At 57.0% G+C, this 22,384-nt stretch overlaps 12 protein-coding genes across 12 annotated transcripts; 9 read left to right on the forward strand and 3 right to left on the reverse strand.

Annotated features, from left to right (window-relative positions):
• Positions 1-1,093: 1,093 nt before the first annotated feature.
• On the forward strand, positions 1,094-2,449 carry PHYSODRAFT_509035 (hypothetical protein; the record flags this gene model as incomplete). The annotated part of the gene is made up of 3 exons (XM_009531129.1): positions 1,094-1,292; positions 1,362-1,511; positions 1,575-2,449. Coding segments are annotated over 3 exons (1,224 nt in total), but the record flags the coding sequence as incomplete, so codon positions are not given.
• Positions 2,450-2,776: 327 nt separating this feature from the next.
• PHYSODRAFT_507490 (hypothetical protein) lies at positions 2,777-4,042 on the forward strand (the record flags this gene model as incomplete). Its single annotated transcript, XM_009531886.1, has 1 exon — positions 2,777-4,042. One exon carries the CDS (start codon positions 2,777-2,779, stop codon positions 4,040-4,042), a length of 1,266 nt encoding a protein of 421 aa, XP_009530181.1.
• Positions 4,043-4,077: 35 nt separating this feature from the next.
• Positions 4,078-5,707, reverse strand: PHYSODRAFT_546373 (hypothetical protein). Its single transcript, XM_009531130.1, has 4 exons — positions 5,530-5,707; positions 5,199-5,422; positions 4,543-5,118; positions 4,078-4,466 (listed from the first exon to the last, which is right to left on the reverse strand). Exons 1-4 carry the CDS (start codon positions 5,681-5,683, stop codon positions 4,215-4,217), a joined length of 1,206 nt encoding a protein of 401 aa, XP_009529425.1. The 5' UTR covers positions 5,684-5,707; the 3' UTR covers positions 4,078-4,214.
• Positions 5,708-5,877: 170 nt separating this feature from the next.
• On the forward strand, positions 5,878-6,507 carry PHYSODRAFT_461624 (hypothetical protein; the record flags this gene model as incomplete). Its single annotated transcript, XM_009531131.1, has 3 exons — positions 5,878-6,087; positions 6,165-6,292; positions 6,366-6,507. Coding segments are annotated over 3 exons (480 nt in total), but the record flags the coding sequence as incomplete, so codon positions are not given.
• A 1,506-nt stretch (positions 6,508-8,013) lies between these two features.
• PHYSODRAFT_382453 (hypothetical protein) lies at positions 8,014-8,637 on the forward strand (the record flags this gene model as incomplete). Its single annotated transcript, XM_009531132.1, has 1 exon — positions 8,014-8,637. A coding segment is annotated over one exon (624 nt), but the record flags the coding sequence as incomplete, so codon positions are not given.
• Positions 8,638-9,581: 944 nt separating this feature from the next.
• Positions 9,582-11,576, forward strand: PHYSODRAFT_505395 (hypothetical protein; the record flags this gene model as incomplete). The annotated part of the gene is made up of 1 exon (XM_009531133.1): positions 9,582-11,576. One exon carries the CDS (start codon positions 9,582-9,584, stop codon positions 11,574-11,576), a length of 1,995 nt encoding a protein of 664 aa, XP_009529428.1.
• Positions 11,577-11,730: 154 nt separating this feature from the next.
• Positions 11,731-13,356, forward strand: PHYSODRAFT_333894 (hypothetical protein; the record flags this gene model as incomplete). The annotated part of the gene is made up of 3 exons (XM_009531134.1): positions 11,731-12,156; positions 12,235-13,166; positions 13,233-13,356. The coding sequence occupies 3 exons, from the start codon at positions 11,731-11,733 to the stop codon at positions 13,354-13,356; spliced, it is 1,482 nt and encodes a 493-aa protein (XP_009529429.1).
• A 3,078-nt stretch (positions 13,357-16,434) lies between these two features.
• PHYSODRAFT_260708 (hypothetical protein) lies at positions 16,435-17,586 on the forward strand (the record flags this gene model as incomplete). Its single annotated transcript, XM_009531135.1, has 1 exon — positions 16,435-17,586. A coding segment is annotated over one exon (1,152 nt), but the record flags the coding sequence as incomplete, so codon positions are not given.
• Positions 17,587-18,060: 474 nt separating this feature from the next.
• Positions 18,061-18,592, reverse strand: PHYSODRAFT_286353 (hypothetical protein). The gene is made up of 2 exons (XM_009531136.1): positions 18,391-18,592; positions 18,061-18,319 (listed from the first exon to the last, which is right to left on the reverse strand). The coding sequence occupies exons 1-2, from the start codon at positions 18,565-18,567 to the stop codon at positions 18,176-18,178; spliced, it is 321 nt and encodes a 106-aa protein (XP_009529431.1). The 5' UTR covers positions 18,568-18,592; the 3' UTR covers positions 18,061-18,175.
• A 218-nt stretch (positions 18,593-18,810) lies between these two features.
• PHYSODRAFT_561392 (hypothetical protein) lies at positions 18,811-19,350 on the reverse strand (the record flags this gene model as incomplete). The annotated part of the gene is made up of 2 exons (XM_009531137.1): positions 18,811-19,023; positions 19,122-19,350. The coding sequence occupies one exon, from the start codon at positions 19,348-19,350 to the stop codon at positions 19,147-19,149; it is 204 nt and encodes a 67-aa protein (XP_009529432.1). The 3' UTR covers positions 18,811-19,023; positions 19,122-19,146.
• A 584-nt stretch (positions 19,351-19,934) lies between these two features.
• Positions 19,935-20,366, forward strand: PHYSODRAFT_505284 (hypothetical protein; the record flags this gene model as incomplete). Its single annotated transcript, XM_009531138.1, has 1 exon — positions 19,935-20,366. The coding sequence occupies one exon, from the start codon at positions 19,935-19,937 to the stop codon at positions 20,364-20,366; it is 432 nt and encodes a 143-aa protein (XP_009529433.1).
• Positions 20,367-21,223: 857 nt separating this feature from the next.
• PHYSODRAFT_561395 (Kazal-like serine protease inhibitor domain and phox-like domain-containing protein) lies at positions 21,224-22,351 on the forward strand. Its single transcript, XM_009531139.1, has one exon. The coding sequence runs from the start codon at positions 21,293-21,295 to the stop codon at positions 22,166-22,168; it is 876 nt and encodes a 291-aa protein (XP_009529434.1). The 5' UTR covers positions 21,224-21,292; the 3' UTR covers positions 22,169-22,351.
• The last annotated feature ends 33 nt before the right edge of the window (positions 22,352-22,384 follow it).

Here is a 22,384-nt window from a genome sequence, read left to right on the forward strand (position 1 = left end):
CGCTGTGCTGCATGAATCTAGGCGGGAGGTACAGATACATGTATTAATAATATGCTAGTACCGAATTTGTTTTGTAGAGGGATACACCCTACCGGAGCTAAAATTCGGACGCCCGATTTTGTTCAAAAAATGAATCGGCACCGGACGCCCAGATGCATTTATCAAAATTACTAAACTGATACTCTACCTCAGCTAGATCGAAGTCTCTATAAGGCCGAATCTCACCAACGCGGCTGCCGACACACCCCAACTTATTAGCTCGTTCGCCGTCACCGCCGCAACTTAGAACGCCGAGTGAACTTTCCGTTTGTTCCTGCCGCAGACAGAGCTATAGAGCTAAACGACGAGCCCAACATAGCACCATACTCTTTTCCCTTGATACCGGTACTGCTCTGTAGGTAGACCCGGAAAGAACGTATCTAGAGTGAAGCGAAAATTGCAGTGTAGTCTCAGATACTCGACAGCAGCCTTCTTCATCGCAGCAGTGTAAACAGGTTGGACCCGCGTCGTTTTCCACCTTCCTTGGCCTCCAGGCAGGCGAGGGCGACTTGGTGGCGCCCGCGCCATTGCAGAAATGATCGCACGCCGGGCGGCTGAGAGTGCAAAAATTACTGGCTTGGACAGGTGTATCCATCCCTCAACAAGTCAAGCATCTTGTATCCCATACGTGGATGTATCCCTCTACAAAACAAATTCGGTATTTCCACTATCCGTCTTGCCTCGAGGCCAGCCCAGCTCAGAGTGGGGCTGGCTTCGATTCCGTGTGTGCTGTATTCACGGTTAAACTTCGAGAAAAAATCAAAGAAAATTGCCTCTGCAGAATTCCGGCAATACGTACTCTGTCAGCATCGATGTCGCCATGATCTGACCGCAGCCACAAGGACAGGAAGCCTTCCGAACATCAACGTCAAGCACTAATCTTAGGCCAGCCACTTGCATTCAACCCATGAAAAAATTCAGCTCTAAACTGGGAGATACGTGCATCTACTTCTTTCCTGTTCTTATGAGGAGCGAGCTGGTCCATCGAGTTTGAGCCCCACAAGCACAATACGTACAGCGCAGGTTTGCCACTTTTACCTCCATTCATCGCGCGATGTCGGATAATACCAACGCAGAAGTCGAGAACAGCCCAACGACTCCTCCAGCAGCAGTCGAAGACGCCGAAACCTTTGACGACCCAACTGAGAAAACCACGTTCTTCCACGGTGTGAACCTGCGCACGCAACCGGTGCTCACTAAGCGAGGCCGAAAGACTGGCAAAATAGTATCGCGGGTTTTCGTTATCTTGGAAGGTGCGTGTGATATTTCTTTGATAAATAATGTGTCAATTCCACTAACTGTTGAGGGCGTACGTACTGTAGGATATCTCTTTTACTTCCAGCACCCCGCAGCTCCGGCGCCATGTGGTGTTTTAGCACTGCAAAATGCTGAATATTTCGTGCACTCGTATGCGTCTTCCGCACTACTGGGGAACTTCTGCATTGAGCTTCGATCGCCCCTCAGAGCCTGGGGTAAGTTTCGCCAAAATGTTTACCTTCATCACCACCCCCTTACCGGAAATTTTGGTGTTCCAGGTACCCTCATTCTCCACTTCCATGGGTATACCCCCATGGCAATCCACGAAATCAAGCAGATGATGAACGCCGCTGGGGCGCATCCTCGACGCAACCAGTTCGACAAGAACGGCGTCGAGATCGAGAACAGTCGTCGGAGCACGAAGCAGCGTCGACCGTCTCGCTTGATCACTCTCTCCAGCATTTCGAATCTCATCCCGCACTGGGCGCGACGCAATGGAGCCGGACGCAACAGTATGAGTGGCCGGGAAGAAGACAGCGTGTTGATGCTCGAAAGCGAGACCGAGTTCGATGCAGACGCAGATAACGTCAACTCCAACAGCGGCGCAGAGAGTAATACGGTTGTCTGCCGGGTCACAAGAGGCTCCCGGACCAGCCTCCTTAAAGTCAATTTGCGCAGTACGAGCATCGGTGGCGAGCCTAGCGATGGCAACAGAGATAGCAGACGCCCCAGCAATCACCAGTTCCTCCAGCTGTGCCAAAATACCCGGCTATCGTTCACGCAACGAGGTCAGCCACGTCGGCACTTCAGTCTGGACGAACAAGAAGAGCTCGTCGCGGAGCAGGACATCAGTCCAGAGCACTGTCACGAGCTGTGTGTCAATGGCTTTGTGGAGAACGCTGGTCGTCGACTGTTCCACTTCATCTGGCCCTGGGAGGGTCTCCAGCACCTCCGTCCGAACCGCAGGCAGAGTGACGCAGCGCTACGTTTCTCGGTAGTGGTCCAGAGTGCAAACCAAAGAACGCAGGGGCCTCGCATTCGCTTCGTATCGGCCTTTGAACCATCCAGACAGTTTGACGCCACTACTATGGCGATGATGAGGCAGTGGGTCTCACCGCAGCAACAGCAGAGACTTGCTATCTGTGCGGCTGATGCGGCTACAACCAGAGCTGCAGTCACTCCACGAGCTGCAGAGCGTTCAGTCAGCGCCTCCAGCGGTACCAGCGCGAGAAGAAATAGCATCAACGTCGCAAGCTTGCAGATGGCACTATCTCGCCTGCACAATACTGACACTCAAGCGCCCGCAGCCGTCGCTCCTCTGGACTCGAGGAGCTTCTCGCTCAAGGTGATTCCGCCGATGACAGCCTCCTCGAACGTCAAGAGCGGTAGTCCTCCAAAACTTGCCACGCCTTCGACCAGTCCCCCGAAATCTGGTAGCCGGTTGCCCTCGCCGACGTCGATCATGTCCAAGGCCAAGGCCATGGCACAACGAGCAGCGTCACCCACCACGCCTCCTGCTCCATCCACCCCGGCTGCTGCTGCAGCTCCTACTGTTGTGAAGGTGGCTAGCCAACCTTCTCCAGTGAAGAAGGGTCCTGCACCTGCCGCGTCCGTCCCCGTTGTCACCGACATTCGCCTAGTACAAGCTGTGAGCATCGCGGAAAGCTACAGTGGCGGATATATGCTGCGGCAGTACGAGCCGCTCAAGGTCATAGGCCGTGGGGGCTTCGGGCATGTCATGGTAGCGCGACATCTACCTTCCGGGTCGTTGGTGGCCATCAAGACACTCAGCAAGCGCGCCATCGCCACACAGAATCAAATTCAGCACTCCCGCGCTGAGAAGACAGTGCTCACACGCTGTCGCGACCACCCGTTCATCGTGAAGATGCACGCGTGCTTCCAGACCATCGACCACTTGCACATCGTACTCGACTACTGCCCAGGAGGAGAGCTGTTCTTCCACCTCTCACAGCGTGGACACTTCACCGAGCCCGTTGCCGCCTTTTACTTGGCTGAAGTTCTGCTGGCGCTCGAGCATCTTCACCAACACGACATCATCTACCGCGACCTGAAGCCCGAGAACATTTTGCTGGACCAGCAAGGACACGTGCGACTTGCAGACTTCGGACTCTCGAAGCCTGGAATCGACGACTGGACACTCGCGCTGACCTTCTGCGGATCAAAAGACTACATCGCGCCAGAAGTGCTCGCACTTGGTGAAAGACCATCTTCATCGTCGTCATCGACTTCGTCTCCACCAGGACGAGGGTATGGGAAGTCGGTCGATTTCTGGGCGCTTGGGTGTATGCTCTTCGAGATGCTGACCGGTCAGCCACCGTTCTACAACGCCGTCAGCAGGACGCAGCTGTACTCGATGATCATGGACGGCGCCGTCTCGTTCCCGCCCAACATCAGTGACGAGGCGCGCAACCTCATGGAGAGTCTGCTGCAGACGGATCCACGGGAACGACTTGGAGCGCGCCGAGCTTCGGGCGGCGGCGCGACTGCCGTGAAGCAGCATCCGTTCTTCGCGAAGCACCACATCGACTGGACCAAACTGCTCAACCGAACTCTGCGCGCGCCACCACTTCGCCCTCGGTCCGGAGCATTCGCCAACTTCGACTCCGAGTTCACCTCCATGGCGCTTCGTGGCATCGACAGCATGGTCAAATTCCCGGAGAAGATCCCCATGGACTACCAGCTCTTCGACAACTACAACTGGGAGCCACCTAAATCCACCAAATAGAACACAAATACAACGACAAAAAGCACGCCCAACATGCAATCAAAGCTCATTCGATTCTGCAAACGGGACGGGTCGCCGCACCTCAAGCATGCAAGACTCATGGTTCGCCCGCCCCGGTCGTCTTACCGCTCCTTCGCTAAAGCGTTAGCTAGCCGGCTTGCCCGGGCTTCGCTTACTTCCACAGCTTGTTGATCGACATGTTCTGCTCCGAGTCCTTCTTCATGACCTTGGACACAGCCATCTCGAAGTCCTCCTGGGTAACGTGGATCCGGCGCTCACGCAGTGCAAACATACCGGCCTCTGTGCACACAGCCTTACACTCGGCGCCTGACGCAGTCGGCATCTTCTCAGCAATAACCTTCAGGTTGATGCCACGCAGCAGGTTCATCTTCCTCGAGTGAATGCGCATGATATCGATTCGCGACTGCACACCAAATAGCACAAAAAGTTAACCATCCCATCCACACCTTCAGCAAAACTCAGCCATCAAGCGCACTCACCCCTTCCGTCGGGTTCGGGAACTCGATCTTTCTGTCAATACGGCCGGGGCGCAGCAGCGCCGCGTCCAGAATGTCGATACGGTTGGTAGCCATGATGACCTTGATGTTCTGCGCGGGCTCGAAGCCATCCAGCTGGTTCAGCAGCTCGAGCATGGTACGCTGCACCTCGGAGTCGCCACCGCCACCCTCCATACGGGAGCTACCGATGGAGTCGATCTCATCCATGAAGATGATCGACGGCGACGCCTCACGCGCCATGACGAACAGCTCACGCACCATACGCGAGCCCTCTCCAATGTACTTTTGCACCAGCTCAGCACCCGACACACGAATGAACGTGCAGTCCGTGTGGTGGGCCACGGCACGAGCCAGCAGCGTCTTGCCCGTACCGGGAGGGCCGTAGAGCAGCACACCCTTGGGCTGGGCCACACCCAGAGCGTCGAAGAGCTCCGGGTGCTTGATGGGCAGCTCGATGACCTCCTTAATCTCGCGGATCTGCTTGTCCAGGCCGCCGATCATGTCGTAGGTCGAGTCGGGCACCTTCTCCACCTTCATGAGGCTCACAAGCGGGTCCACCTGCATCAATAGAGACCCATATAAAGTTTAGCGATCCTCGGTTTCTCATAGTTGATATGTCTTCAAGGTGACGGACGCACCTTGGTGGGCAGGATCTTGTGCAGCACGTAGCTGTCGTTGCGCAACGCCACGCGCGTGTTGGGCGTGCACTTGGCGATGTCGATGGTCTTGTCCACGTCCACCACGTACTTGCCCTCGGGGTTCACCTTGACCAGCACCTTGGACTTGCCCATCTGCTTCACCACCTCGCCCACGTACGAGCCGGGCTCCTGCAGCAGCTGCAGCTCCTCGCGCAGCAGACGGACTTCATAGTTGATACAAAAAAGGAGAGAAATAAGAAACCTATAACTTTATACAAAAAGATAAAGAAAGAGAAGAAGAGGAGGAGAAGAAGATATCTATCTATCTTACCCTTCGAGTTGAGCTCGTTGCGCTGCGCCTGCAGACGCCGCAGGTTCTGCGTCTCGTCGCGCACCGTCAGCTCCAGGTGCTCAATCTTCTGCTCGTAGTAGCTCGTGAGCCCCGCGCTCTCGTCCGCCGACGCCATGGCCACGTCCGCCGTCATGATCTTCGGTGTAATAACGAGGAGAAAATCCCCTTTCCTCTCCCTTTGTGAAAGGAGATCCAAAATTCGTAATCTGGTGTGTGTACGTAGTTTGGTGTACATCGTACACCAATGATCCCGATGGCCACTGGCACTGTAGCCATCTCGGAATTTGGTCACAAGGTGCAAGTACATAGGTAGCTAGCTGCAAGAGGATGGTGGCGACGCCCAGGTTCCACGTGACGCAGGACGCCGCGTGGGTCTTCGTGCACGTGCACGTGCCGTTCGTGCGCGTGTCCGAGATGGAGTTCTACGTGGACGGCCTGGACTTCACCTTCTACTGCAAGCCGTACCTGCTCAAGCTGCACTTCCCGCACGAGGTGGTGGACGACGAGCTGGCCAAGGCCGTGTACGACCCGAACAAGGTGCGCAAAAGCTGCAGCTGTGGCTGCTGCAATTGGTTCGCAATAGGTTCTCACTAGCTGTGCTTTGATTCTTGCAGGACAACGGCATGATTGTGGTGCATCTGCCCAAGAAGGAGGCTGGCCAGCACTTCCCGGACCTCGACATGCTCACCAAGCTGCTGCAGTCACAGCGGCCGCCGGTGGATGTCAAGGCGAAAACTCAACGGTGAGATTTGCAATGATGATGGCGGTAGTGGTGGTTGTGTATGGAATTTGACGTGATGGTCTTTTATCGACAGGAAAGCGCCACTGATCGAAGTGTTGGAGTCGTCGGGCCCTGGACCGATTGGGACCTTCCAGGAGGAGTCGGACAGGTTGAATGCGTTGATCGACGGCAAACCGGTTCCTAGTAGTGACAATGGGGAAGCGGCTGCTGCGGAGCTGAAGGTGGAGACGGACTCGTCGCTTCTCGGACTGGAGACCTCGGCTTCCAAGCAGCAAAGTCCCAAGGCAATTAAGCTTGGCACAGGCAAGGATGACGCAGAGCCGGTTGGCGTGCGCATCACGGAGCTGGCGCCTTCGTACGGATTCAACAACGCGTACAGTGACTTTTTCCGCGTGTGGCACGGCGAAGTGAGCGAAATCTTGTCTCTACCCGACCCGGAGCACATGCAACCGGAGCAGCGTCGTACTCTGCGCGAGGCTGCGGAGGAGGCGCAATTCGACATCGAGCGGTATCTAATGGACTTCGCGAATCAGGGCGATGACATGTACTTCGAGCTGACTATGGCGTACGAGCCGTTCTGGAGGAAGTACCCCGTCCTCCCGCAACCTGCTGTGACTGCTCCAAAGAAAATCACCGAGGTGAAGGTGACGAAGCCTCTCATCGTCGAAGTTGATTCGGACGTTGACCGTGTTGGAGACAGTCTCAGCAGCGTGTCGCTCGAAGCTTCTACTTCTTCTTCATCGTCATCATCTCAGCCGCCCCCTACTCCATCAGCGTCGGAGTCAGCGACTACATTCACGGATTCGGAGCAAGAACTGCTGCTCCGACTGCCGCGAAAGGAGTTTTTGCTTCCGGAAGGAAGTCCCGAGGAAAAGCTAGTGATTGGTGGTCTGGTGGATATCCTCATTGGCTTTGCGTACGAGCAGCTCACTACCCAGGGTGACAGTGGAGTCGAGTCTACCTGGACGGTGGGCATCGTGAGCCCAACACTGTCGTGGCTTGATTCGAACGCGGATTTGCGAGCCGTTGTGCGTTCGACTGTGCGCCGCATGATCACATTCCCGTTCCTGCGGCAGTACGCTCTGGCCATGCGTTGCGTGCGTGAAGCCAGCGAGATCCTGAAGCGCGGCAAGCGCGTCGTGCTGCGAGCTCTTCTTGCTCTCTACCGGATCGTGGAGAAGTCCGAGACCCAGTACCTGCTCAACTCGCTCTATATCCAGGACTATTGCGTGTGGATTCAATCCGTCAACGATGAGCGCCTCCAGCGTGTCAGTGCGGAGCTGGATGACCACATAGCTGCATTCAAGAAGGATGAAACGGGTTGGGCGTTGGACGAGCTCGAACGCAGTCTGTTCGAGGCTGGCAATAGCGAGCACGACGAGGCGGCATCTTCATCATCCAGTTCGGACTCCGAATCGTCCAGTGAGGAGGAGTCCTCAAGCGAGGAAGAAAGCTCGAGCGATGAAGACGACAGTGACGCTGGAGAGGAACCGAACCAAGACATCAATAGAGTGGCAGGGACTTCTCAGTGAAGCCTTGGACACGCATGAACAAGATAGACTTACCCGGAGCAAGCAGTGCGTCATGTATAATTAGTGGAGCGAGGACGCTTTCAAAAATACAGCTCCGGTGCATCATGCTCTGCATTTGACTCGCTACGCTCGGCTCGGCTTGAGCTCGCGTGCGAGTAAGTTCGCTACGGCTACATGGTAGCTAGGCTCATGGCAAACCAAGACGAAGTTCGAGCAGCGAGCTTGTCGGGGCCGCTGTCGTCAGCCACTGCCTCCGCATCGGGGCTGAAGCTGCCGTTGCTACTCACAGCACGACCTGGAAATGTGGGCGTCCAGATTGACGCGCATCGAGCCATGAACTTGTTCTCCCATCCGCGCAGTGTCAAGTTCACGTCGCAGTTTCACGGAATGATGTATGAAAATGGGTCGCTGGAGAATTATTCGCGCGTCGTGGAGCGCACGGCTCAACGAGCTCGACTGCTGGAGGATAAACTGGAAAAGCTGCGAGCTCGGGAACAATATCTGCTGGAAGACGAGGCCAAGCGGAAACAGCGGCGTGTTCAGCGCGAAGCAGCTCGTCAGCGTCGGATGTGGCAGATGCACCAGGCAGCGAAGCGAGCAGATGAACGAGCACGGGAGGATGCCGCTGCGGTCGCGGTGCAAAGGGTGATGCGAGGGGCTCTAGCACGACAAGTCACGCGAGTACTCAAGAACGTGCGGAAAACGAATGACGCTGCATCGATGCTGCAGCGAGCGCTGAAGACGTATGTGTGTCGGCAGCAATTGCTGCGTGAGCGTGAACGTCGAGCCAGAGAAGAAGAAGCTCGTCGAGAGCTTGAGATGCATTCAGCTGCCGCGGTACTCCAGCGACAGGCACGAAAGCACCTGCAAAGGGCCCGAACACGAGCTGCATTGGCTGCGTGTACCGAAGCTGAAGAGGTTGATGACGAGCACGAAGAAGTGACTCTCCCAAAGCCACGAAAGCGGCCAGCTTCAGCCGAAGAGCTTACGTCGGAGGAGAAGATCATCGTTGAGGCACTAAGCAGAGGGATCAGCTTGGATATCCTCTTCTCCGACGAAGAGGACAGCGAGAGCGCGCTACCGACCAATTCTACGTCGTCTTCTAGCATTATACCGTTAGAACCGCCAACGTCTCCCCCAAAGATACTCCCGCAGCCACCACCGCCTAAACCCACTCCAGGACGACGGCCGCGACGACCGATGTCCATCAAGCGCGTCGGCGGGGGCTACCGCACTAAGCTGCTACCTTACGACGCCACCGAGCTGTCTCCTCCTAAAGCAGCCCCCTCAAACCCAACACCCGTAACAACCCGCACCTCTCGAGGCAGAACGTGGCCGCATGGAGGCCCACCGGCAGGCGGCACCAGCGTAAGTGAGGAGTTTTTGCGCCATTCAAGACGCTCCCCAACCTTCCCAAAACCTGCAGTATCCCCCAGGCTGCTCGCTTCACGCCCCGCCACTTCAACGAAATGCGACAACGACGAACTACGAGCTGCCTCGCCCACGAAAGGCTCGCCGCCCAAGATCTCGCCCTACGCCATCCCGCAGCGCCTGCCTCCCTCCCGGTAACAACTACAATGTATCCATCTCGTCACACGTCGCATGTTTGTTCCAAATCAACTATTCTAAAATCTAAATCCTAGAAGTCTAACTGCTTCGCGCGACCTTCGCGCAACCTTTGTATGACGGGCTGCTCTGCTCCAGTAGTACCATCGCCCGAGCGCCAGCCAATTCCCATTTGCCGACTTCCCGTGGCCATGCAGCTCTTCGCCGACTCGCAGACGCACTTCGCGGCCGTGTCCGAGGACGGCCGCCTCAAGCTCTGGGACGTGGCCGGCGGCGCGCTGCAGCAGGAGCTCAAGGAGCGCGACCACCTCAGCTACCGTTACACGTGCCTGGCCTGGACGCAGGCCAATGCCTCCACCAGCAGCAGCAAGAAGAGCAAGAAGCGCAGCGGCGCCAGCGACCTGGGACTGCTGGCGCTCGGCACCAGCAATGGCTCGGTCGTGGTCTGGGACCTGGCCACCGGAGAGGTGAAGCACACGCTGCAGGCGGACGCCAGCAGCGGCGCCGTGCAGGCGCTGGCCTTCAACCCGCAGGGCAGCCTGCTGTACTCGAGCTCGAGCGACAAGCACGTGCTGGAGTGGAGCGTGAGCAGCGGCAGCGTGGAGCGTAAGTTCCGCGTGGGCTCGGGCGGTGCGTCGGCGCTCGCCGTGTCGGCGGACGGCGAGATCCTGGCGGCCGGCGGCTCGGCGCTGCGCACGTTCGACCTGGCCTCGGGCAAGAAGAGCAGGAAGCTGGTCTCGGGCCTCTCGTCGGCGGTGACGCAGCTGCGTTTCGCCGCGGTGGAGGACGGTATTGAGGCCTCGCGTTTCCTGTTCGCGGCCACGGCCGGCGCGCGCTTTGTCAACATGTACGACCTGCAGCTCGCGGAGCACGACGCGCCCGCGCTCACCTTCAGCCTGCCCAGCAGCGCGGACGGCCTGTTCGCGCGCGCCTCGGTGGGCGAGGTGGTGGCCAAGAAGAAGAGCAAGAAGAGCAAGAAGAACAAGAAGGAGAACGCAGAGGAGGCCAAACCCGTTGTGGACCTGCTGGTCGGCGCCACGGCGTCTGCGGGCGCTATGTTCCTCTGGACGCACAAGTACCAGCAGATGAAGGATGCGTCGGAGCTGGCGCTGGCGTCTAAGCCGCTCTCGCCCACGCTGTCGACTGAGGCTAGCGCCGGCATTCTACTCGCCGAGCTTAGCACACAGGAGGACCAGAAGACCGAGGTGCTGGTGGCTCGCGGCTCGCTGGTGAAGCCCGTGTTCGAGAAGGTGTCCCCTATGGAGGAGAACGCTCCTGGTCAGTGGAAGACCGAGCTTGAGTTTGCGGAGATCAGTGACGCTCTGCTGCTCAAGGCGGAGCGTGCCGAGGCTGCTACCAAGAACGGCAGCAAGCGACAGAAGGTGGAGGATGCCACTGCCGAAGATGAAAAGACGCACGTGCCGACGCTGACTGAGCGTCGCGCGCTGGCGAACTCCATGACAGTCGTGGATGAAACTACCAGCTTCGAGGAGCTGGACGGAGAGGCGGACGAGGAGGAGAACGAGCTCACCTTGGCAGAGCGTGTGGAGGCTCTGCGTGAGCGTGTGGAGAGTGACGTGACCGCCGCTCTTAACCGCGCCGAGCGCGAGGCTGAGACGCCTGAGGACAAGGCTCGCAGCGGCAAGCCTGATGCGTCGTCGCTGGCCAGTGTGCTGGAGCAGGCTCTGCAGGCGCGCGACAACGCTCTTCTCGAGTACTGCCTGCGTACGCGCGACGCTAAGACTGTGGTTCGTACTGTGGCTCGCGTGTCAGCCTCCCGTGTGCTGGGCCTGCTGGAGGTGATCGTCCGCAAGCTTGAGCGCTCGCCTAACCGTTTTGCGCGTCTGTGCCCGTGGCTGCGCGCTGTCCTGCTGCACCACACGGCGTACCTGGTGGCACAGCCTGACCTCGTGCCCAGTCTGTCGGCTCTGTACCAGCTCCTGGAGACAAGGTTGCAGGTGCACGAGCAGATGCAGAAGCTCGCCGGCCGCCTGACCCTCGTGCTGGGCCAGATCCACGTCAACACGGCCGCTAACAACGACCAGGAGGATGACGAGACCCAGGCCGCTGTTGTCTACCACGAAGGCGAGGAGGAGGTGCGCGAAGAGGCGGCCGACAGTAGCAGCCACGAGGAGGAGGAGGAAGACGAAGACGAGGACGACGACGTAGAGACTGAGGACGAATGATCGGATCCGTGGATGTATTAATACTCTCAATAGACCAGAACAGCGAGCCTCGCGAGAGTCCAGGGCCTTGCTAGTCATTTGCTTTTCATATCCTTGGAGCGCGCATCCCATCAAGTTGAAGTCACGTCAAGTTGAACTGGTTGAACCATCCCCAATGCAGTTGTCGCCAACATTATGCCGACCAAGGCATCTGGATCCAGAGCGACTACGGGCCAGGCTCGGAGCTCAAAAGTTTGAGAAGCTGCGCTACCATGAAGCTGCAGTTGTGAGCACAGCTCCCATGCAGTTCCAGTTGTTTGCCCTGAGCAGTGACACCCTGTTCATCGTTCCGTTGATGGGTCGAGGCGAATCAGCCGCGGATATGCTCTTACCATTACGGAATATCTCCTCGGTGGATCGGGTGGTGCCTGAAAACAAGAAGCAGCGCGGACTTCTCCTCCTACCTACGAGTCAGCTCTTTCGACTGCAACTGCGTGAGGTGACATCCAAAAAGATGGCGTCAGAGTTGTTCTTTGCGACTTTCGAGCCGCAAACGCAGCTCTTCTTTCAACTATCACGGGCAGTACGCATCGATTTTCAGGTTTGTTCACGCTTACACGAAGGATTAAGCTAACAAAGGGGTCAGATATCTAACTTGCTGTGTGCTTCGGATTCTTAGAAGCAGTTGATCCCGCAGCTACAAATTGACGACAATCTTCCAGCCCGGGCAGAGCATCGTCTCGAATTGTCACGGTTGCTAGAGATGCTAGCGTTGGATTTAGTCCGTGCTCGTGACGATATTGAACGGATCCACCTGCTCGATGAGCTTACTGCTGCCGCGTATTCCTCCGTCGACTTGAAGCAATTCTTCTTCGAAGACCGCACACAAGTGCAGGGATCTACAGGCCTAGCAGCGTTCTTGGTCCGTCAGCTTTCTCACCCTCTGCGTCCGGGTAATGGCGATGAAACACGAGTCGAGTTCATACTGAGTGTCGTACGGGTGTTGGATGCGATGTGCTTTGATATGCAACTTCAAACAAGCTGCCTGGGTAGACTCTGTCTGAACGAGCTTGCGGGAAACCTTCTCGCTCGCGGAGCCGAGAGCTTTAGCGTTGGTGTCAGAAGCGATGGTGGGTCAATTGATATGCACATGCGCGTTCTTCGAGAGGACCTTATGGATGCCGAAGCCGCGTTGCTCCTGTCGCTTGATGCGATGCAGCAGTGCGAAGATTTTCGCTTGCACCAGCATCAGCAGATGCGGGGCTTGTTGGTTGAGCGGTCCACGTCTGTAATGCAGCATGCGCTTCGAGCACCGGCGCTGAGTCTGTGGATATCCAAGCTCTTCAAACGAGTCTGTATTGCAGTATCGCGCGCGGCGATCGCTGTCGAGAACCGCGAAACAGAGGAAAGTGATGATGGCGAAGTAGATGAAGAGGGCGAGACTGATGAAGAAGAAGACGAGTCCGATGGCAGTGAAGCTTTGGAACCGCTCCAAATGCTTTCACTCTGGCGCAGCGTGACTGTATTAGAGCTTTTGGTGAAGAGCGACGTTGCTGTGGGCAGCGATCAAGTGCTCGGGCAGCTTCTACGGACTCGAAAGGACTACATAGAGTACGTATCCCCGTGTTTCATCACTTCTCATAGGAAATATACTGACACGGCGTGTTATGTGAGCAGCATGTATCTAAGAGTACCGCGTTTCATGACAGCGTTAAGTACCAGCGGGATCCCTCACCTAGAAGATGTTTCGCTCAAGCTGGCAAGATTCCTGGAATCACTTCGAGAGAGACGAAAGGCATGAGGATTTTGTAGACGGAAATGCACATATTTAACTAGGAAGCACCTGCAAGCTATCAACTGCTATTTGTCCATCGGCGGTGGGTCTTCAGCAAGCAACAGCACGCGAGGAAGAACCTCAGCCAAGTGGGGGTTCTGCTTTTGAAGCATTGCAACGATGGCTCGAACCTTTTCGATGCCTTCTCTCGCCTTCTCCAGAGCTTCGGTCGCCTGGGCTTCATTCGCTGGACCGTTGGTCACTCCGCGGCAAAGTGAGTCGAACCGCTTGATCATGCGCAGCTTGCGAGCTGCTGCGTCGATGTATCGCTGTTTGTCGTAGAGGGAGGCGTTAATCGCTCGCTGAAGTGACAACCCTCGCTCTTCGTCCACCTTGAGCTCAGCCGAAGCCTTTTCAAGCTGAAAGGAGACGTCCTCACCAGCCACGAGTTTTGCGCGAATGCTCTTGTCAAGACGAGCTGCATCTCGCTCACTTTTGCGGAGCTGATTCTGTAACGTGGACACTTTTGCTGTTAGGGCTGCAAAGGTGAGCTCAGCCTCCTGTTCCTTCTTGCTTCGACCACGGAGTGCGATGAGGTCGCGTTTGTGAACAGCTTGCTCCATGTCCTGCAGCATTTGCTCTTGGCTACGTTGCAGCGCTTCCAGCCGCAGACGCATGCGATGGATCTCCTTTTCCATACTGCGTGCCTCTGCCTGGCCAACTTCAGGGTCTAGAGCAGCCTGAGTCTCCTTCTCGAGCTGAATCTTCTTCTCCCAGAGCATGAGCTGTCGCTCTACCTCCACGACGCGGTCAAGCAGTTCTTGCTTCTCCTGACGCAACGTAGCAGCTCGAGCTTCCATCGCCACGGACGTCGCCTCAAGTTCTCGCAGTTCACTGGCAAACCCAAGCTCCAGCGAGTGATTACTGTTCAACAACTCATCGTGGCGTGAACCTTGTCGAGAAATGAGCTCGTTCAGTCGCCCTGTGTCGGCGTGCAGTGACGCGATACCATTCGAGAGTTCTCGAAGCTCGCGCTGCATTTCTTGCAGTTCATGTTGCAGTCGAAGTTGTTTTTGCTCCAAGACACTCGTCTTACTTTTACGTTCTTGGTTGCGTTCACTCAGCTCCTGAGCCTCGCTGGCTGCGTGCACGAGAGCAGTCTGGGTGCTGAGCCACTGCTTCTGCTTCGACACGTTCTCTTCTCTGTCTATCTTGGTTTCACGCACGAGGTTCTTGATTGTCGCCTCGAGCGGACCGGTGTCTGCATCCTCCATTTTACTCACAAGCTGCTCGTACTTCTTGTTGAGGCGATCCAGACGTAGCATCTTCTTCTCGATTTCATCATTACGCTGTCGAATCTCCAGCTCGGCACGCTCCACGCGCTGGTCGTCACGCTTCAGCTCCTCGACAAGGGCTCGCTGAGCTTCTGCAAGCTGCGCGGTGTGGTTTTGGACGTTGAGCGCGTCAACACCCACCCGAGCCATCTCATTCTGCAGGTTGGCCAACTCCACCTCTTTCTCGTGCACACGCGTGACAAGCCGTTGGGTTTCCTTGGTGAGGTTGTGCGCCGCCTTGTGCACTGTAGTCTGATCGTTCTTCTCCGCCGCGATTTCATCTTCGAGCAAGTGCCGTTCGCGCTGCGTCGTCTCCAAGTGCTGAGCCACTTGAGCAGCTTCCGACTCCAACTTCTTGCCCTCAGCTGCAGCAGAGGAGACCTGCGCTTCCGTCTGCTTTAGTGATTTGGCTAGTAGTTCGTGACGAGCTGCAAGTCGTTCATGCTCAGCTCGCAGGTTTTCGGTTTGCTCCTCCACAAAACGCAATTCCGCATTGAAGCGCTCAATGGTGGCGATCAGAGTTTCATGAGCTTGCTGGGCCTTCTCGATCGATATTTTGTAGCCGCGCAACTCGGCACTTAGCGCGAGTTCGTCCTCGCCCACTTTGGAGATGGCCGCTTGAGTGGCCTGTAGAGCTGTATCGCGCTGCTGCATGCCAATGAGTGCGCTCTTCCACTGCTGTAGTAGCTGCTTCTTCTCGAAGGCAACAGCCTCCATCTGTGCTGCAGCTTCACGCAGCGTCTCCTCAGCAGCTTGAGTCTCCATCCGCTGTGTTTTGAGCTGGGCTGCATTGGCAGCTAACTGCTCCTGTAGTGTCTTCACCTGTTCGTTCAAGCGATCGATGTACAGATCCTGCTTCACCTTGTCCTTCTCCGCTACTGTCATCGATTCCTCCGCCTTCTCTGCGGCGCGCTGGGTGCGAGCAATTTCGTGCTTCATCTCTTCGTTGTACTTCTCCACTTGACGCAGCGTTGCATTCAACGAGTCCAACTCGGCTTGCGTTTTGTACAGATGCGCTCGACGGCGTTCCACCGCTAGCTTCTTCTCCTCCGCGCTCGCTTTCCACTCGTCCAGCTTATCCTCACTCGAGAACCGTTCGTCATGCAGGGTCGTAAGACGGCGGTGCGCGCCCTCGAGCGCCACCTGTAGCTGTGCAAGTTGTTGTTGCACTCCATACAACGCAACACCGACATCTTCTCGCGCAGCTTTGGCGCGACGCAGCTCCTCCTCCTTCTCACGCAGCTCGAGCGATACGCGCTCGTCGTTGCCCACGAGCTGCTCGTACAGAACCTTCTGGATGCGCTGCATGCGCTCATGACGCCCCATGTCCACGATCGTCTGCGTCAGGTCTTCGTCCTCGTCCTCGTCCTCATCGCTGTCGCTGTCGTCGTCCTCGTCGCTGCCGTCATCTTCTTCTTCTTGAGGGCTCAAGGCGCCCACCTGGTCGTCACCTTCGCTCTGCTGGCCGTCGTCCAGCTCGGGATCATATACATCCTTCCCTCCTGTATCCACGCCAGCCCCCGCAGGCCCTTGCTGCTCTGCATCCGCCATGCTGTCTTCCCTACTGCGGCAAGGTCACTTCAATCTGTTCAACGTCGTTTCAAGCTCCATGTAACGGTTCTCACACGTCGCAGATTTTATGATTTCCACCAATCACCTCTCTTTAACAACATCCATTGGCTGAAAATGGTGGTCGGATTCTAGAAGCTGACGGGCGTAGGACGCCACACGATCGGGCCCATTCCCCAACTTGCTGAGTCACTACGTAGCCATGGCCATGCGATCGGTGCTGCGCTCGGCGGCGGTGCGCGCGGCGGGTGCGCAGGCGCGGCGGCCAACGACGCTGTCGCTTGGAGCGTCTTCGCTGCTGCTGGAGCACTGCGCGCCGTTCCACAGCACGCGCGCCGCGATGGAGCCCACGAAGCGCGACTTCTACGACGTGCTGGGCGTCTCGCGCGACGCGAGCAAGAACGACATCAAGAAGAAGTACTACCAGCTGGCCAAGAAGTACCACCCGGACACGAATAAGGCGGACCCGGACGCGGCCAAGAAGTTCGCGGAGGCCACCGAGGCCTGGGAGATCCTGGGCGATGACGACAAGCGCCAGAAGTACGACGCTTATGGCCACGCCGGCGTGGACGAGCAGGCGGGCTTTGGTGGCGGCGGTGGCGGCTTCCACGGTCAGGGCTTCGAGGACATTTTCGGAGAGTTCTTCGGCGGTCAGGGCTTCGGCGGACGCTCGCGCCGCAGCGCCAACCAACCGCAGCGCGGTGCAGACATCCAGGTGGACATCACGCTCAACTTCATGGAGGCGGTGAAGGGCACGACGCGCGACTTGAACATCACGGCCAATGTCGAATGTGACTCGTGCGACGGATCGGGCGCCAAGCCTGGCACCAGGAAGAAAACGTGCCCCACGTGCAACGGTTCCGGCGTGCAGATCATGCAGCAGGGCTTCTTCGCGGTGGAGACGCCGTGCCGTCGTTGCCAGGGCGAAGGATCTATCATTGAGTCTCCGTGTGGCAAGTGCCGCGGCAAAGGCACGGTCAAGAAGCCGCGCACAGTCGAGGTGAAGATCCCCGAGGGTGTGGACCAGGGCATGAACCTGCGCTTGGCGCACCAGGGCGAGCCTGGCCAGCGCGGCGGACCGTCGGGACACCTCTATGTGGGCATCCACGTGCTGCCGGACCCGTTCTTCAAGCGGCGCAAGACGGATGTGCTGGTGGATGTCCCCATTTCGGTTGCGCAGGCGGTACTGGGAGGCACGGTTGTGGTGCCCACGTTGACGGGCGAAGTGGAGATGAAGATCCCGCGCGGAACACAGCCCGATACGGTGCTGCAGATGCGCGGCAAGGGTATCAAGGAGCTCAACTCGAACCGCCGCGGCTCGCAGCTCGTGAACCTGCAGGTTTGCATCCCCAAGTACGTATCTGCTATTCTGCGATGGAGTAATAGCTTGGCGGCATTCACCGTTCTAACTTTAACCGTCTTGATGTTGTGCTAAACGCAGGAACCTGTCGGCTCGCCAGGAGGAACTCATGGAGGAATTCTTGAAGGAGGAGACCGAGCGCGCGGAGAAGGGTGAAGACCCGGACAGCAAGCCCCACTCGTTCACCAAGTCGGTGCGCGAGACTGTGGATCGGATAAAGAGTTTTATTAAGAGCTGCAAGACGGACGGGGACAAGTCTTCCTAGATGGAAAGTACCGTCGTCAGAACGCAGCCCAAGTGAACGAAGGATGTACAGTGGCTTCGGCCCTCGATTTTGACTGCTGCAGGGCTTTCGCGAGCGTGTGTTTCGGCCAAAACAGCGAGCCTCTAGACGTATTCAATGTGGCCGCTGCAGAGAGAGGCAACACGAAGACCATGAACCAACAGTGAACAAATGTGACACAAATTCAAGCATACGTGCAATGTAGACTGCATTGAAAATGCTCTTCTAGTGCTCTGAATAGACAACTTGGTAGAATGATGCAAGGATGCTTGCAGACCCCTTGGTACAGAAGTTGACTGCTCAGAGGAGGAACACGTCGTCCTTGGGGGTCTTGAAGATGCGCATGTGCAGTCCGGGGACGTCCAGCAGCTCGTTGATCTGCTGCGTGCACTCCTGGAACTCCTTGCTGGCCAGCCACGTGTCGAAGTCCTTCTTGGACTCCCACTGCAACATGCACAAACACATTAGACCAAAGAGAACCCCGTCGAAGGCGGCGGAGTATGAACAGTTGTTACCTCGGAGAAGACGACGTATTTGGTGTGGTCGTCCACCTGCGCGTACGTCTCGATGGAGAGGAAGCCCGGCTGCGCGCGTACCGTGGACTTGACGTTCTCCATGAGGCGCGCCACGCGCGGCTCGTAGCCGCGGCTCATGATGCGCTCGCACAGCACTCGGATGCGCCCGGAACTCATGATATTGACGACTGCTGCGGAATTGGGGATGAAGGTCTCTTTGGTGTCAAGGCATTGAAGTCACGCTAAAACTGCGCGATGACTGGATTTTACTATACCGCCAAAAAATTGCGTACATCATCAAAACATTTTCGATGATGCAGGGCAGAACAGCGAAGACAATCTGGTTGAGGTTGTCTTCACTGCAAGCTGCAGCACTGAGTGCGCAGGGTAAAGTAAGATGATAAGAGAGAGGAGGCAGTTGTCTAGGAGAAAGATCTTTCAACGTTAATACATGAAAAGCCGTCGACGAGCTGTTGCAGCCTCAAGTCACGCCGAGCTGTGGAGCACGCAGTGAAGTGTTCCCGTGTCTCCTTGAAAAAGCGTGCCCTGCAATCCATCAACTTAACGCCTCCAGCACGTAGTAACGTGCTTATTGAACTCGTGCCTTGCGAATTTCCAGCGAGAGTGGCGCAACTAAATCAACACACGTCCTCGAGTTGTTAGTCTCCGTCCGAGTTTGGCACTGCAACCCCACACAACAACAGCAGAAGCATCACGCACACTGCACACACCTGCATCGTCTTCGTCTTATCCGCCTTACAGCTCGGCATCCTTGGGCTTGGCCGTGAGGTAGTGGAAGCCTACCACGGATACCATGATGACCGCCCCCAGGCAGTTCACAAACACCATCAGCGCCGCATCCATCTCGTCGCTGTAAGACGCACACGCAACAGACGCACACAGCAACACATTAGCGACGCGATCTACCCTCTTAGCGCTGCACTCCGCTCGCCCAAGCATCGGCGAGAGGCGACACGTACTTGTTCATGGTGCTTCCGCTCTCGTTGTATCGTGGCAATCCCAATTGAGACGCGTAGCATATTGCGTGTCGCGCGAAGGTGGGGTGATGTGTGGTAAACATAAAGTACGACATCGTTGAACGGATACCGTGCGGTTGAGATCTGCCAGAGACGTTTGGAGTTGAAGCGTTGATGGGCGGAACCAAGACATCAGCTCAAATGCAAACCAGGCAGCGCATGGCCATTACGAGGCAATGAAAGCCCCGCCCCGCTGACAGCTCAGCCCCGCAAGGCGGCGACAGTATCCACTACAGAATTCTGCCCGAATAAGGAACGGGTGTACAACTAATAGCCTCACATATTTAATATTATTTTCCAGTCGATGTGGCGATAGGGGGATGTGCAAGGTACTGAGGTACTAAGGTGAAAAATCCAGTGCCAATCATCAGCTCTCCACCCTCGTTTGAAAAATGGCGCGCATTTAGCGATCTTACTAGACTTCAAACTACATGTACCGTAGTGGTAGACTCGCACTTTTGCTTTTGCACCTCGCCCCACAAGCCCACCTCCTCCCCCACTCCACCCATGAAGTCCACACCGTCCAAGCGTCTCCGTCTCACTTGGTCTGAGAAAGTGGGCATCCTCGACAAGGCAGCCCGCACACCTGCTCTCTCCTACAGGGGCCTGGCTGAGTGGGCTATGACGGAGTTCAGCCTCCCGGCCGCCCCAGGCAAGACAACGATATGCCGCATAATCAAGTCAAGTGCAGTCCTGCTGGGGCGGCCGCTGGAGAAGGACCAAGGAATCATTCATTGCATTAAGCGACACATTCTATCCCGCAAGATGATGCAGGCTCTAGACCGGCTTGGTGAAGGGCTAGATAATCCCTACGAGGTCGACCAGTTGACAGCGCTGTTGTGGTGCGAGGATGCCTGGTCAAAGGTTGGTGCTTCGACCATACGCCACTGTTGGAATCATTCCGTACTCGTTGGTAAAGCTCAGTTCATTTTGAATTAACTAAATCAGACATTGGAAAAGTATACTCAACTTAACATCAATTTATATATTCTGCGTCTTTATATATCAGGCGTTCCTTACTCGGGCAGATTACTGTACAGTGTGTATCCACCGCGCGCGAAGTGGCTACAGGGTTTACGGCGCGATCCTGAAGCTTTGCAACTCGGGCCGCTACAAGAGGCAAGCTGAAGCGATATACGCTTCGCGCCGTTCTAGATCGTGCTGGTCGACTCTTTGGCCGTTTCGCGCGCTGTACTTGTTGCCGCTGCTCCTTGCCACTTGCTGCCGCGAGCGAGTTGTTGCCTTTTATTGGTCTGCTCTGGCAAGCCCAGCTCTTCGGGGGAGAGACGTCGGGCGAAATAGAACCCAGGCCGGAGGTGATGGTCTTCATGGCTTTCGTGGCTTTCAGCACTGCCGGGCTGCTGCGATATGGTGGGGGCTGTCAGAGTATCGCAGTGGGCAGCACCACCCGCCTTCCAGAACTGATGACCGAGCCGCAGCGCGTTGCTGGAAGCCGGCGGCGGCGACCAGAACTCGGCCCAAAATACGATACGCACATCTGGTTAGAGCTATTGATACGCTGCGGCTGCATTGCAGCCTGCAAGGCGATCCTGCAAGCGAGCTAGCTCGTCTTCAGTTCCGAAACAGCAGCAGGCAGCGCCTGCTCAGTGCTGTCAGGCGATATACTTTACTGCGACGTTTACGGGGCCCATTACGCCACCCATCCAACGCGTGCATAGAGGCTGCCTCCAGCAAGTCCGCCCCGAGCCACAAGGAAAGCTTGCCTCCCGTCGGCACATCCTTTCTCCCAAGGCTGCGCGCACTGCGACAGCGAGCTCATTCGGCAACCCACCGCCCAGCGCTCAAGCCATCTGTCCGCCCTAAGGCCAAAGCAACTTCAACTCCGACTACCGACCACCGCCGACATGTCGGACGCGAGCATCCAGTCCCAGCGCCTGCAGCGCGTGTACGAGACCGCCAAGAACTCGCTCAACATCAGCACCCAAGTGGCGCTGGCCGGCGGCGTTGCCGCGCCGGCCACCATGTACCACATGGACATCTCCTTCCGCAGCACGCGCAACAAGTGGAGCATCGCCAAGCGCTACTCCGAGTTCTACGCCGTGCGTCAGCAGCTGCGCAAGTTCCTCAAGCAGTACAAGCAGCAGCTCGGCGGCGCGCCGGCCCCGGCGCCGCTGCTCGCGCTGGACAAGACCCTCGAGGCCGCCTTCCCGCGTCGCCACTTCCGCTGCGATAACAACATGATCATCGCCGAGCGCAGGGCGGCGCTCGAGACCTTCGTGCAGTCGCTGGTCAAGGTCATCTCCAGCATCCCCATGGCGGCTGACGTCGCCGCCGCGACTACGACCGAGTCTGCTCCGACGGCTGAGGCCAAGCAGCTGGTTGCACTCTACGCTATCCTGCGCGACTTCCTCGAGTACCCGGACAAGCAGATCGAGAGCGAGACCAAGCTCAAGCTGGCCGTGCTGTCGCTCGAGGACGTGGTCGTGGACTCACATAGCAACCTGCTCGTGAGCGTCGAGGGCGTTAGCACCAGCGAGTGCTGCAGTATCTGCCTCGGCGAGTGGGACGACGAGGAGTGCGCCGGCATGAACGTGGTCAAGCTGCCTTGCACGCACGCCTTCCACGAGGAGTGTCTGCTCGAGTGGCTGCAGGGTAACATTCACTGCCCCATGTGCCGCGAGGAGCCCACGACCCGCGCCAGTCTTGATGACGGTGCGGCCCATCACGTTGCCCACGAAATCAACGCGGACGCCCTTACGGACCGACACACCTTGTGCTAAGCAGCGAGCCAAGTATGGCTGCGTCCTCGTCATTTATTACCATAGGAAAGTAATAGAATATCTGCGCTTATTTATTGCCCGCATTCGGCCTCGATTGCTTGCCACAGTAAGGTAGCGAGCGTCGTGATGCTCGCTGCAAGAAGCTCGCCATGTTGCTCTGCAACTCGAATGGGTAGAAGTTTGCGCCTACCATATATCATTTAGTGCAATCATTTC

This window comes from Phytophthora sojae (assembly GCF_000149755.1).
Source record: "Phytophthora sojae unplaced genomic scaffold PHYSOscaffold_5, whole genome shotgun sequence".
Lineage (NCBI taxonomy): Eukaryota > Oomycota > Peronosporomycetes > Peronosporales > Peronosporaceae > Phytophthora > Phytophthora sojae.